The sequence below is a fragment of the Microtus oregoni genome, unplaced genomic scaffold (genome assembly GCF_018167655.1).
Source record: "Microtus oregoni isolate MIOR12 unplaced genomic scaffold, Mior012 000015F_ref0000493, whole genome shotgun sequence".
NCBI lineage: Eukaryota > Metazoa > Chordata > Mammalia > Rodentia > Cricetidae > Microtus > Microtus oregoni.
In genome coordinates, this window is record NW_024543074.1 from 36,358,156 (window position 1) to 36,371,141 (window position 12,986).

General features: G+C 43.2%; 1 protein-coding gene across 3 annotated transcripts in view; it reads left to right on the forward strand.

The window, feature by feature from the left end:
* The first annotated feature begins 3,935 nt into the window (after positions 1 to 3,935).
* Positions 3,936 to 12,986, forward strand: part of Akap10 (A-kinase anchoring protein 10) — a 69,927-nt gene continuing 60,876 nt past the window's right edge. For 2 of the 3 annotated variants that reach the window (XR_005975656.1, XM_041665227.1), the window contains exons 1-2: positions 3,936 to 4,202; positions 11,491 to 11,538. Coding sequence is in view for 2 of the 3 variants with exons in the window: in XM_041665227.1 (XP_041521161.1) it covers positions 4,115 to 4,202; positions 11,491 to 11,538 (136 nt within the window). In the remaining variant the exon portion in view is untranslated. The remainder of the gene's footprint in view (positions 4,203 to 11,490; positions 11,539 to 12,986) is intronic. The other variant, XM_041665226.1, reaches the window with a different exon arrangement.

Genomic DNA, 12,986 nt, shown 5'->3' on the forward strand with positions numbered 1-12,986 from the left:
AGGTGTGCACTGGACACACAGCCTATTATTTAGTTTCTGGGACCCAAACTTCAGTTCTCATGGTTACACAGCAAATGTTCTTGGTGGGTCATCCCTCCTGCCCCCATTTTAAAGTTTTAGTCATTGTACATCTAGAAACCTTTCACTGTAGCTCTCACATTCAGTTAAGGGACCCCATTTGTGTCATATTTTAAGAAGCTGGGGGTTACCGTTCACCTATGCTTATCTTCCCCCAGAGAGGAGTCTTCCAAAGCAGATGCAAGTCGTCTAGAGTGGCCATAACTAGAGCCAGACCTCCAGAAGTCACAGCTCCACTAGCAGTCGTGTGTGCGTGTGCGTGTGCGTGTGTGTGTGTGTGTGTGTGTGTGTGGTTCTGCAGCTGGATAATTTTCTACAGGTGGTTGTGGCGTGCTGAGAACAGCCACACTGCCCTCTGCTGGTTGCCAAAGGAGGGGCTGCTTAGCTGACAAAGTAGCACAAATTAGGGAAGATCTGTCACTCAAGAGACTAAATTCTTGACATTCCTACTAGTTTAGCTTACTTACATAAATAATCAAGTGTGATTATGACAAAAACTAATCATAGGATTACCATTCTCAACAATACAGTATTAAATGCTAATAGAGGTCAGAACACAAACCTTTAGCCACAGATCCTTTGGGAGAGGAGATCCCTAGGTTTGTCTCAGAGAGGAAAGGGCTGAAGTTAAATGATTCCCTTTCTGCTCCCAGAGATCTAATGTCGTGGCTCTTAAAGTTTCCTCCACTTCTCAACAACACCACAGGCTGATGACCAAGCCTTCAAACAAGAGCGTTTGGGCAGGCAGTTCAGATCCAAACCTTAACAATGACTATGACGCCCTCAGAAAGCACCTGAAGCATCTGGGATGCTAAGTATTGCTCATCTTCTGCACTTGATCAAAAGGCATCTGTTCCTGAGTACTAGATACAGGGATATTAGCCAGGGGTGGAAAGTGTCAGCCCCCAGACAAAGTTTTCACCTCAAAAGGAGTAAGGAAGTTTATTCGGGAGCCAAATTCAACTGATCATGGTTCAGGAATACAGATTCTGTTTTTTCCAAATACAATGTTGCATTGTAGAAGTGGTTACATGAGATTTTTATTAGTTACAAAGCAAAGTTATAAATCAAAGTATTTATCTACCTATAGGTGGGTTAGAGCAAATCAGGAAAGCTGTTATAGGTTTTAATTATACCTGATAACATTCTTAGCTTTTGATTGATAGAAGCTGGTGGTCTATTAAGGATACATTTCAAGGTCTTGGTAGTTATAGGTTGTTAAATCAGATACAGGAACCGGAAATGAATGGCTTTCAAAAGGACTAAGAATATCACAATATATTTTGGTTCTTGTATGCAACATCTTAACTGCTCCAAAATTTTAAAGCTAATCATTTGGCCTTAAAGAATTTATAACACAGGTGTAGTCTTCCTTCCTTTCCTCCCTTCTTTACTTCCTTCCTTCCTTTCCCTTCCCTACCGGAACATCAGTTGAAATCTTGTCTCTACCTCTTATCACCTTTGTAATCCTAGGTCATTATGAAGAACTCCCGACCATCCTCTCTAAACAGGAGGCACGGATGGCAGGATCTCTTATGGGGTGGTGGTGGTAGCGGTGGTGGGGTGTGTGTAAAGGGTAAGTGAGGTCTTGGTTGTAAAGTACTAGGCACATAGAGACCACATCACAAGCGCTCAGTAAATAAAGACGGTTATGATTAGCTGACCGCTGTAGCTTTAGTTGTCTCAGAGCTGCTATAAATAATATAATAATGGGGGGCTGGAGAGATGGCTCAGAGGTTAAGAGCATTGCCTGCTCTTACAAAGGTCCTGAGTTCAATTCCCAGCAACCACATGGTGGCTCACAACCATCTGTAATGAGGTCTCCTCTGACCTCCTCTGGCCTGCACCACAGACAGAATATTGTATACATAATAAATAAATAAATATTAAAAAAATAATAATATAATAATGCATTCAAGAGACTAATAGAATGAAGCATTTTTAATATACAGTTTTGCAGAAAGGGATGCCACCAAAGAGAAAGGCAAAAAGCTGGTGCAATGCTTTGGTACAGGAAGGTGGTTTTTAAGGTCCTTCAATCTGGAGAAATTTCTGTCCTTGTCTTCATTTGGCTAGGACTTGCCCCTTTCCCAAATTTCCCATTTTATTGGTTTAGGACACAAAGCCTTATCTAAAAAATAGTTTGGAGCTTGAGAGAGCACATCCCTCCCACTTATGACCATGTGCTCAACTAAAGCAACAGAATAATTTTCTGCCACAAGCTGGCATCTCACACTGAAAATGGACGGTAATAATCTATTTCTGACAGAGAATAAAGCAACTCCAGAATTTCTGGTAGAAGGGACTCAAAGGGACCAATCTTACCGGGAAACATTCCCTCAACACTGATGTATGTTAAGTCAGAATGAGTAAGGGTTCGTACTAGAAACCAGAACCCTCTCCTCAACCCCTTTGGCATTTCGCTCATTCAAAGGATTTTTCCCGCTTATCCTTCTGGGGATCCTCCTGCCCTGATCAACCAAGCAGCCCACAAAGACAAAGCAGTCCCTGCCAAGATCGGAAGTCCAGAAGGGAAAGGAACGAGATAAGCACTACACATTCTCAGAGAAGAGAGTGATGCTCTAACCGCGACCCTTCGCAAGTGTTGGCTGTGCTAATGCTATGCCATTCCTTCAGCACCCTGTTTTGTTTTGATCATTTTGAGACAATTTCTCTGTATCCCTGGCTGGCCTGAAATTCCCCAAGTAAACCAAGCTGGCCTCAAACTCAGGAGATCCACATGCTTCTGCCTTCCTAGTGCTGGCATTTAAAAGCTTAACATTAGGCACGAACTGAGGTTGTGGGTAGCTCAGAGTGAAACGGTGAGTGTTCCTTCGATCTCTGCACAGGTGACTCTTCCCACCATTACCTCATCAAGGACAGTCATAGCCTCTGCTCTTCTTTCCTGCTATTGTCCAGCATTTCTAGAAACGGTTTTTGTTTTCTTTTGAACCCGGAAGAGGTGCGACCTTTAAACTCCAGCTTCACTTCTAGTTAGCTGTGACCTTGGGTGGGCTGTGCCTCTCGCCCTGTTTCCGTTTCCTCCACCCCAAGAACAAGCCAAAAGACTGTTACTAACCTGGAGGACTTAGTACAATATCTATGCACGGTATATTTTTTAAGAATTTAGCGCTGGGGATGTTTCATGTCTTAACAAACAGGCCCGAAAACAAAACTGGCAAATCCGCTCTTAACAATATAGTTTAGTTCCTGTTTTACACACCGAACAATCAGGCAAGTTGCATCTTCTGAACTTGTTTCTCCTTCTGCCTTATCTAGACTTCACTGATTCAACACAAAAATCAGCGAATATATGCGTCATGAATTCCTGGTTCCTTTCTGACAGGAGCTACAGCTATAGTGATCATCTACTCGGGGCACTAAAGATGGGGAAGCTTTAAGGGTTGAAGGAAGTCAGTAGCTTGATAGGAAGTTAGCATTCGAATAAGAACAGAAAAGGTTCACTGTCGAGGCTTTTGGGTTGCTGGTCCTTTCCGTTTTGAGCTTCTGTAAGGATCTCGTTCTGAAAAATAAGCCTACTACTCCTTCTCTTTCCTTCCCGAGGTCATTTTGAGGGACGGAGACTCAGAAGCTACGTAATCGAAAATGACTGTCCTGCTGGTTCGCCTGCCCGGGAGACCTGGCGGTGCAATGCTAGTCAGTCCGCGCCATTTAGCAAAATTCCGTGGAAAGGCGGCGGAGCAGTGCTGACTCCGGCTTCGTGAAGACACGCCACCAACCCGAGCCACCCGCGGGAAGGGCTCGCGGACGCGAGGACGCCGGGTCACGTGGACTCGGCGGGCGCGCTCCCCGGCCCCGCGGGAGGAGGTGCGCGGGAGGGGGCGGGGCCGGGGCCTCCCGTGAAGCCCCGCGCGCGGAAGGACCGGAACTCCGGGCGGGTGGCTTGTTGATAACATGGCGGCAGCAGCTGCCCGGACATCCCGAGGAGGCGGCAGCGCCCACACCCGGAAGAAGGGGCTGTTTTCGGGCTAGTGCGGCGGCTCCTGCGGACCCGGAAGTCCCAGCCAGCTGCTGAATGAGGGGAGCAGGGTCCTCCCCGCGACAGTCCCCCCGCGCCCTCCGCCCCGACCCGGGCCCCGCCATGTCCTTCTTCCGGCGGAAAGGTAGCCGAGGGGTCGCCGGCCGGGGGCGAGCCGGGCGGCGGTGGGGCGGCCGACCTGCAAGGGTTTTTTCAGGGCGGCTGCGAGGCTCTCGGTGAGCCGCTCGGCCTCGGCGCCGACACCCGCGGTGCGGTGCGGTGCGGTGCGGTGCGCTGCCCCGGACTCTGCAGGGTAGAAGGTGGCCTCCTCCAGCGAGGTCGGAGGGGGCATTGTCGCTCTGGGCCGAAAGTGCTCGCTCAAACCCGTAGAAGTTAACACTTGTTTGCTAAAGAATGGCTTTGCTGGTGTGTTTGGTGTCCAGAGGTTTGGATGTGTGTGTTGTCTATGTGCACACGCGCACTATGGATCAGGATCAGGGAAATCCTTTTACTTGTAGGAAGTCTGACTTTTTCGAATATCGAGGGACTTATACCTGAAACCACGTGAAACTGTTGTTTGTTCAACCAGAGCTTTTTTTCCAGTTTCCTCTTTTGGGGGCGGGGGTGGAGAGCGGAAGGGGGCCCGCTGTTATTCCTAAAATAAAATTTCTTACTACTGAAGTTCCGTATTCAGAAGACGACTGCTTTTGCTGATTTAGCAAGTTTACAAATTATTGGAATCGTTGCTGTTTTTATAAATGAACTACTTAGGTTTCTGGTGTTCAGTTGTAAAAGCTTGCTCCGTTTTAAAGTAGAGGCAGGATGATTTTGATCCTGGAGAAGATTGTCGCATTTCATTAAAAATACATACGCAAATGGAACAAGTAAATCTCTTTAGATCAAATGATGGTTCTTTCTGTCCCCTCTTGTTGCTTCAGAGAAGATGTAACAGACAGAATATTTTTTTTCTTTTTTTGAAAACACATTTCGCTAAATCAGACTTGTGTTCACGTGACAACTTTTTCATAAACTCTGTAACCTGGAACAGCCAGTTAACCCACTTCTCTCCCCGCTGAGAATCATAGGACTGAGCCTGACTGGTAGCGCTAGCTGGCAAAATGGCAGGACGCTTCATCAGTACAGTACCTAATGTTAATGATGCCTCCGGAGTCATTAACTGGACCTGGTTTGACAGTGGTGGGCGCTTACTTTTTTAAGGGGGAAGATACATTCTAAATATGGGATTAATTTCATGTTGCACGACAGCAGAGTGTTGTCTGTTTATTCAACACACACTGCCAAGTGTCCAGTCAACCAGACACTGTGCTAGGATGTCATTCAATAGTCATCTGGACCTAGTAGTCTCTGTACCTATGGAGCTCATTGTCGCTGTTGGTAGACAATAAATAAGCAAAAAATAAAATAAAATAAAAATAAAATAGTTGCATGTATATCCTTTACAAACTGAATTTTGTGTAATGAGAGTAATTTATGAAGAGGAACCATTTTGGATGGGTGTTAGAGGAAGAACTCAGGATGTAACCTTGAAGCATAAGCTCGTGGATCAGTGCTAGGAGGTAACTTTAGAGAGGTCAGGAAAGACACTGTAGGCACCAGGAATGAAGCGCTGGTGCCCTTCAGAAAAGGCAAGCCAGTTTCTGTGACTGAGGCATAGATAGGTGGGTCAACGCCAAATTATTGAGTTTTTATTCCAAATGCAGAGAGCATATATTGTAGAACTTGGAGAGGAATAATGTGACAGTAAAGAGTGATCTGATTTATTTGTGTGGCGGCTCAGCAGGTAAAGGCCCTTGCTCTGCAGCCTGAGCATCTGAGTTTGTGCCCCAGGACCCACAGTAGTGGAGGGGAAAGAGTGGCTCCCATAAGCTGTCCTCTGACCTCCATACACATGCTGTGACATGTCCACACCCACAAAATAAATAAAAGTATTTTTTAAAAAAATCATTCCATGAGTTTCGGAGACTGGATGTGGCAGGTGAAGCTAGAAACAGCTTCTTGGGGCGTTGAGGTTGAGGCAGCCTAGCTTTGTAGCCATGGCCTTAGTATTTACTGGTTAGATCAGGGTGCCCTGCCTCTGTTGTATTGGGATTGCAGGCATGTATCCCCACATGTCTTCCGAAAATTCTCTTATAAAGACCCTCCTCGTTTTATTTTTCTTTCTTGATAGAGATTTACTATATTACATTTCATTTAAAATGGTAAATCTCAAAGCTAGAAAAGGAGGCAGGGGGTGGCTCAGCCCTTCAGAGCCTGTGTTACTGCACAGAGGAACTCACATGGTAGCTACAGCCATCTGTAACTTCAGGTCCAGGGAATCCTGTAGCCTCCTCTGGCCTCCTTGGGCACTAGGCATGCACATGGTATACATACATAGATAAGCAAGTAAGACACACAGCAACAACCAAATAATAGGAAAACTAAAAATTACCTTAGTGTTTTCTCATTTTCTTATTTTTACCTCTCTGTTGTGTTCAATTTTTCTTTTATATCTAAGTCTTTTGAGAGATGCTTTTTGTAATTTCTGTCATGGCTTTCATCTTTTATTTTTGGGGGGGTTTCATATCTATATCTTGATATATGGCCGTTACTGGCCCTTATAGCAGTCCCTTCTTAGTCTTCTGAGTACGGGATTGGGATTGTAGGGCTGTAATTGAGCCTGGCCTGTCTGTCTCTTCTGGTATACACGCTCTAGAATGGGTGGAGTTACAAGATTCTCATTTGTCTTTGAAAATATGTTAAAGCTGTCACTCATGGTCAGGTACGGGTAGATCACGCCTTTTATCCCAGCACTCGGGAGCCGGAGGCACGTGGACCTCTGTGAGTTCGAAGCCAGCCTGGTCTACAGTTTCAGGGCTGCATAGAGAAACCCTGTCTCCAAAAGCAAAAAGTCTGTCATGATGGTCCCTTTATTTCTACTTTGACATAGAAAGTGTTCCATGAATTGGCACTGACTTTTTTATTTTATTTGTATGAGTGTTTTATTTGTGTGTGCACCATGTGTGTACCTGTGCCTGAGGAGACCAGAAGAGAGCATCTAATCCTCTAAAACTGGAGTTACAGATGGTTGTGAGCCACCATATGGGTGATGGGAATTTATTGTAACTACTTGATTCTTTTATAAATATATCTCTGTTTAATTAGTTTTAAACAAGTAATAAACTAGTTTTCCTAGTAATAAAACTTATTTCTTAATTTTTACTTGCAAACATTGATGTTGATAATCATTCAAGTAGGTATCTTCCTATGCAAATATGCAAGAATATCACCAGGCTGAGATAACAAATGCAAAGTGGTTAGAACAGTTGCCCTACTGTAGCCCTGCTTTTCCTTATTCTCATCCTTTTTTAACTGTGCCAGCTTTCTCTTTTAGAAATGTTGTTGATAGGCACAGTTGCACACTGGGAAGGCAAAATATAGCTCCCAGAACATAAACTATCACACCTGGCCACTTGGCACTGTGCTGTCAGCCAGTTGACTAGATCATGGCTCCGAAACCAAAAGACACAAGCAGAAAGGAGAATGCCTTCTTCGGTTCAGTGACCTCAACCTTCACGGGCTAATAAAGATCCTATGGCCATTTGCTGGACGTAAGAAGAGCAGCAAATTTCAGCCCACTCCAGTACACTCAGAAACTGCATTTGAGATGGAGCTTTTTTCTTCTTTCAGAAATTTGTTATTAAAATTCTTTAAATTACGTGTGTGTGTGTGCGCGCGTATGTGTCTGTATGTGCGCACAGGAATACAGGTGCCCTGAGTTCAGAAGAGTGTCATATCCTCTGGAGTTAATCAGTTGCAAGCCACTTGACACTTGTGGTAGGATCCAAACTTGGGTCTGCTACAAGAGTAGTATGTGCTCTTGGTTTTTGTTGTTGTTGCTTTTTTTGTTTTGTTTTTTGTTTTTCGAGACAGGATTTCTCTGTGTAGTCTAAGCTGTCCTGGAACTGAGACCCATCTCTCTGCCCGAGTGATGGGTGAAAGGCGCATGCCACCACACCTAGCAATGGTTTGTGCCCTTCACTCCAGAGCCATCTTTCCAGCCTGCTGTTTTAAAATACCGTTCTCTGCCCCAAGAGCAGATGTTTGTTTTCCCTCTAAATCATTTCAAATTTTGTTTTATTCACCAATTGTGCTCCTTCTTATTTGGAATTTTTACTATATATATTTTACTATTGTGTGTGTGCACAAGTGTCACTGGGCATGTAAGACCGGAGTACAACTTTGTGGGGACAGCCCTCTTCTCCCAACTGACTGGGTTCTGAAGATAAATTCAGGTTAATCCAGCTTATGTGGCCAACTTTCCATGGGCTATGCCCTCACTCTAGTCCCTGAAATTTATTTCTGTATTTCAAAGACAAGATACAGTCCATTAGTTTTTTTTTTCGGTTTTGCATATATATGTATATACACACACATGAATGTTTTGTGTACACGTATGTATGTGTACCATGTGTGTATCCTGTTATGGATAGCTGTGAGCCATATCGTGGATGCTGGAAACTAAACCTGGGTCCTCTGGAAGAGTAGCACAGGCTCTTGACCACTAAGCCACCTCAACAGCACAGCGCACCACCAGTTACTGTAACACAGATGTGTCTGTGTGTTTAATAGTGCAAGCAGAGACCTTTGAGGTCAGCAGAACTTAAAGTAGTTACAATTTGGGACTTGTGGAATGGTGCAGCACTTTGCCCTGCTGGCAACTTGACCTCAGTGCCTGAAACTCATGGTGAAAGGAGAAAGGACTCTCAAACATTGTACTCTGATCTCCATACATGTGTATACTGATAGACGCACACACAGTGCAATAAATAAAATAAAACTTTGAGATGACAAAAACCGTGTATGGATGTTTGGCCTTCATATATGTTTGTGCTTCATGTGCATGCTGTGCTCTTGGAAGCTGGAAGAGAGTGTTGATCCCCTAGAACTGGAGTTCCAGTCAGTGTGAGCCACCATGGAAGTGTTGAAAATCAAACCTGGGTCCTCTGGAAAAGCAGCCAGTGCTCTTAGCCATGGAGCCATCTCTCCAACCCCAATTAAAAAATTTTGAAAATGTCTATACTCTGGCCCTTTTTCAGGATAAGTTTGTGAACCTTTAATATAGATAAAGATGTATAGACACAGATAAAGAATAAGAGGTAGGAGATGTGGAATTTTTTTTCATGCTAGATAAACAGTTACCCCATAAGGAAGGTGATAGCAAAATACTTGTGCTTTCTCAGTCTTTATTAAAATCAGCTCCCTCTTGACAGTCAAGCTGAAATTCAAGTAACATCTCAGAGGACTTCCTTAGCTACCCTGCCTAAATGGAGGCGCCTGCCTCAGCCAGTGTTAACTGTCAAAAGTGGTGACACATGGCTGAATTTAGGTTAAGTTCTGGGATAACTCATAAAGGACTGCTGACTGGTGAGGTGCTGAGCAGGGAAGAGAGACAGTTAAGGATGGACTGAAGTTTTACCCTGAGAACGTCCAAACTAAAAACCTGATGATAAGTAGACATGAGCCTAGTTGGAGCTAGGTTTCAGATAATTTAAGTAAACCTGTCAGATAAAAGTGGACCACAGTTAGCTGCAGCAGTCTGGATTAGATAAGGAGCAAAGCTGAGGATGTATAGTTGAAGTTAGAAATATACAGGTGATGTTAATGGCATTGGTCCTGTTTCCTGACTGTTATGACGTAAGGATCTTGACCACTTTTCTATTTGTATGTTTTACCTTTTCACAAACCCACAGCAACAGCAAGCAGTGGACTGGAACCTCTGAGATCCACTTCTCAAAATATATGATAAAAACGAGGATGATTAGAAATCTGTGGTGCATACCTTTAATTCCAGCCCTTGGGAGGCAGAGGCCGACGGATCTGAGTTCAAGGCCAGCCTTGTCTGCCGAATAAGTTCCTGTACACCCAAGGCTGCATAGACAAACCCTGCCTATAAATAGATAGATTGATTGATAGATAGATAGATAGATAGATAGATAACTTAAGTCAGTGCTAGCTGGGTGGTGGTGGCTCCTGCTTTTAATCCAGCAGAGGCAGAGGTGGAAGGATCTTGGAGTTCAAGGCCAGCCTGGTCTACAGAGCAAGTTCTAGGACAGGCTCCAAAGCTACACAGAAATACTGTCTCACCCCAACCCCCAACCAAAAAAGGTCAGTGCTAATTCTTAGGGTACATTTCTATGTGGAAATATAAATAAGGACAGTAATGACAGATTTTAAGGTATTATTTAAAAGGAAAACGAGAATCTTGTAATTCTATTCACTCCAGAGCACAGGTTTTTCCATTTCTTGTTAGATGAATGTGACCACAGTGTGCTGGTGGGTGGTGCATGCATGCAGTTCCAGCATTTGGAAGGCTGAGGCAGGAGGACTGCTGTAAGATACCAGTCACTCCATCACACGTCCTTGTTTTATGTTCCTGACGGCAGTGAGTAGTACCAGCCAGCATCGTATCTTTTCTTTGTTGATGCCTACATGCTTGGAAGTAGACTTGCTAAAGAGGCAAGGGCACTTCTCTGATGTGGGAGAGTTGGGCTCATGCTAGGAGATTCTCTGACAGCCAGCTATTTCTTGCTACTGGCTTTTCAACTTTAATATTTCAGAATATAGAGACACGGCACATTCTGAGATTTCTTACTTTGATAAGCCACTCAAGATGAATTCAAGGAAATTTAGTGTTTAAAACAAACACAAGAAAAGTAAAGCAGATTAAAAATAACCTCCTGTCAGGTCTTATAATAGAATCCACACTTGCCTAGAGCACTTACAGCTTTCTTGCTTGCTGTTGTAAGCTTTTTTGCTGTAGAATTTTCACTGTTTTGTGTAATAAAGGAAAGATGATGTAATCATTTTTGAGACAACTTGTTAGACATTAGGCTTAGGAATTGAGGTTTGTACCCAAAGGTAGAGAGGGCATACAAAAGAATTAAGATGCTATATATAACCAAAGAGGGTTTTCTTTACTGCACTTGAAGGCCGGCATAGTGGGTGATTTGTGGCGCTAACTTCCTAAATACATTTCAGATGCCTTTTACAAGTGTTTCATTTTTCATCAGCAACCCTCTAAGTGAGTTTTATTAAACCTGATTTTACTACTTGAGGAAATTAACATTCAGTTAAATAAAATAACTTGTCCAAGATTACATGACTGATAAGTAGCAAGAGGCAGAACTTGAATATAGCTGTTTTGAAAGTTGGCTCTTGAGAAACCCTCCCAGGGATTTTGATCAAGTGCTGTTCAAAGGTTTCTTTCTCAGAGAATTCTTTTCTGAGAACTGACCCACCCCCAGGGCACATAGTTCATTGTTTTGGAATTTAGAATACTCATCTGTTAGATTCAAGGCTCTCTGATGGTGACAGTTTATAGAATGGATCTCTTTGACTGCAGAAGTTGGTCATGATGCCTTTTTGTGTTCTAGTGAAAGGTAAAGAGCAAGAGAAGACCTCAGATGTCAAGTCCATCAAAGGTGAGTGAGTTCTCTTTTGTATTCACAGCGATGGGCTTTGGGGTTATGAATGCTCTGATTCTCTTCTCTTCTTGTGATAGTAGTCATTCTTCATTATTATAATTATTCATGATTATGACTTAATTTCTCTTTAGCATGTATATTCTAACAAGGCTTTATTGGCATTTGCTGGCTTCTCTAAAATGAACCAGTTCCTTATTAATCATACGTTTGATTGTTCCCTTACAGTCATTAGTTGGCTTTGTTCAGTAAAACATGCATTGAGCCGTGACAGCTAGAGAGACTCCCATTTACAAGGCTGGTTTTCTGTCTGTTCACAAATGTGGATGAGTAGTTTCCACTGTATTGGGTCAGTGGCCTTCATTTAAGCTTATTTACAGTTCTTTGTGGGTGTTAATACACTGCTCTTATTTATGGGTTTAAGTATGGTTTTTTCTTTTTATGATATGTGGCTAGCATTGAGTGTTTACCATCTGTTTAGTTTACCAGAAAGTTTAATTATACCATTTACAAGGTTTGCAATATTAGAGAAAAACATGCCCCTACAGCCTTACTGAAGCGTATTACTGATAATTTAAAGTGAGTTGGAGACTGTATTAGTTTAAACTATTTTCTTTAAACCAGATGTGACTGGCATTTGGTTAAGGTAAAAGGTCTTAAGAGGAGGTTTGTGAAACAGGTCTGACTGTGGTAGAAGGAAGGGACTACTACTAGCACAAGCCATCCATCAGAACTGCCGTCTTCACCCAGAGCTGACACTAGAAATCTAACTTTGGAAAGTCAAGGAGCTTTCTTCAGATTCATTTGTACAGTGAGGAGATTGCCATCATTTTGTTTTCCAGTGGGTTTTTAATTCTCTAAATTAATTGAAATTTAAAAACTTCATACTAGGTCAGTAAAGTGAAACATACAAAAGCATTAAAAGAGGCAGTCCTAGAAGTTTGTACAAAGAGGACCCTCGAGAGGCTCAGTGGGTAAAACTGCTGGTTGGCAGGAGAGAACTGATTCCTGAAAGTTATTCTCTTATTTCCACAAACACTCCCTGCCACATATGCTCTCAAACTTGTTTGCATGTATGCATGGGCACACATATGCATACCCAGACAAACATGGGGATAAAAGTAAAGTTGCAGTGTGATTACCAGGTCCTGCTTTGATTTACAATAGCAAATAGAGCAAAAATAATAATGGCCTCCATTTATAGATCACTTTTATTCTTTTTGGATTTGGTTTTTAAAGATAGGGTTTCTCTGTGTTACAGCATGGCTGTCATGGAACTAACTCTGTAGACCAGGCTGCCTTCAGACTCACAGGGATCCTCCTCCTTCTGCCTTTTGAGTGCTGAGATTAAAGGTGTGTGCCACCATGCCCGGCCAGTGCTTTTATTCTTGGCATTAAAAAAAGTTGGCTGTAACAGATCACAAAAGACTGGGATATTGCCTTTATTG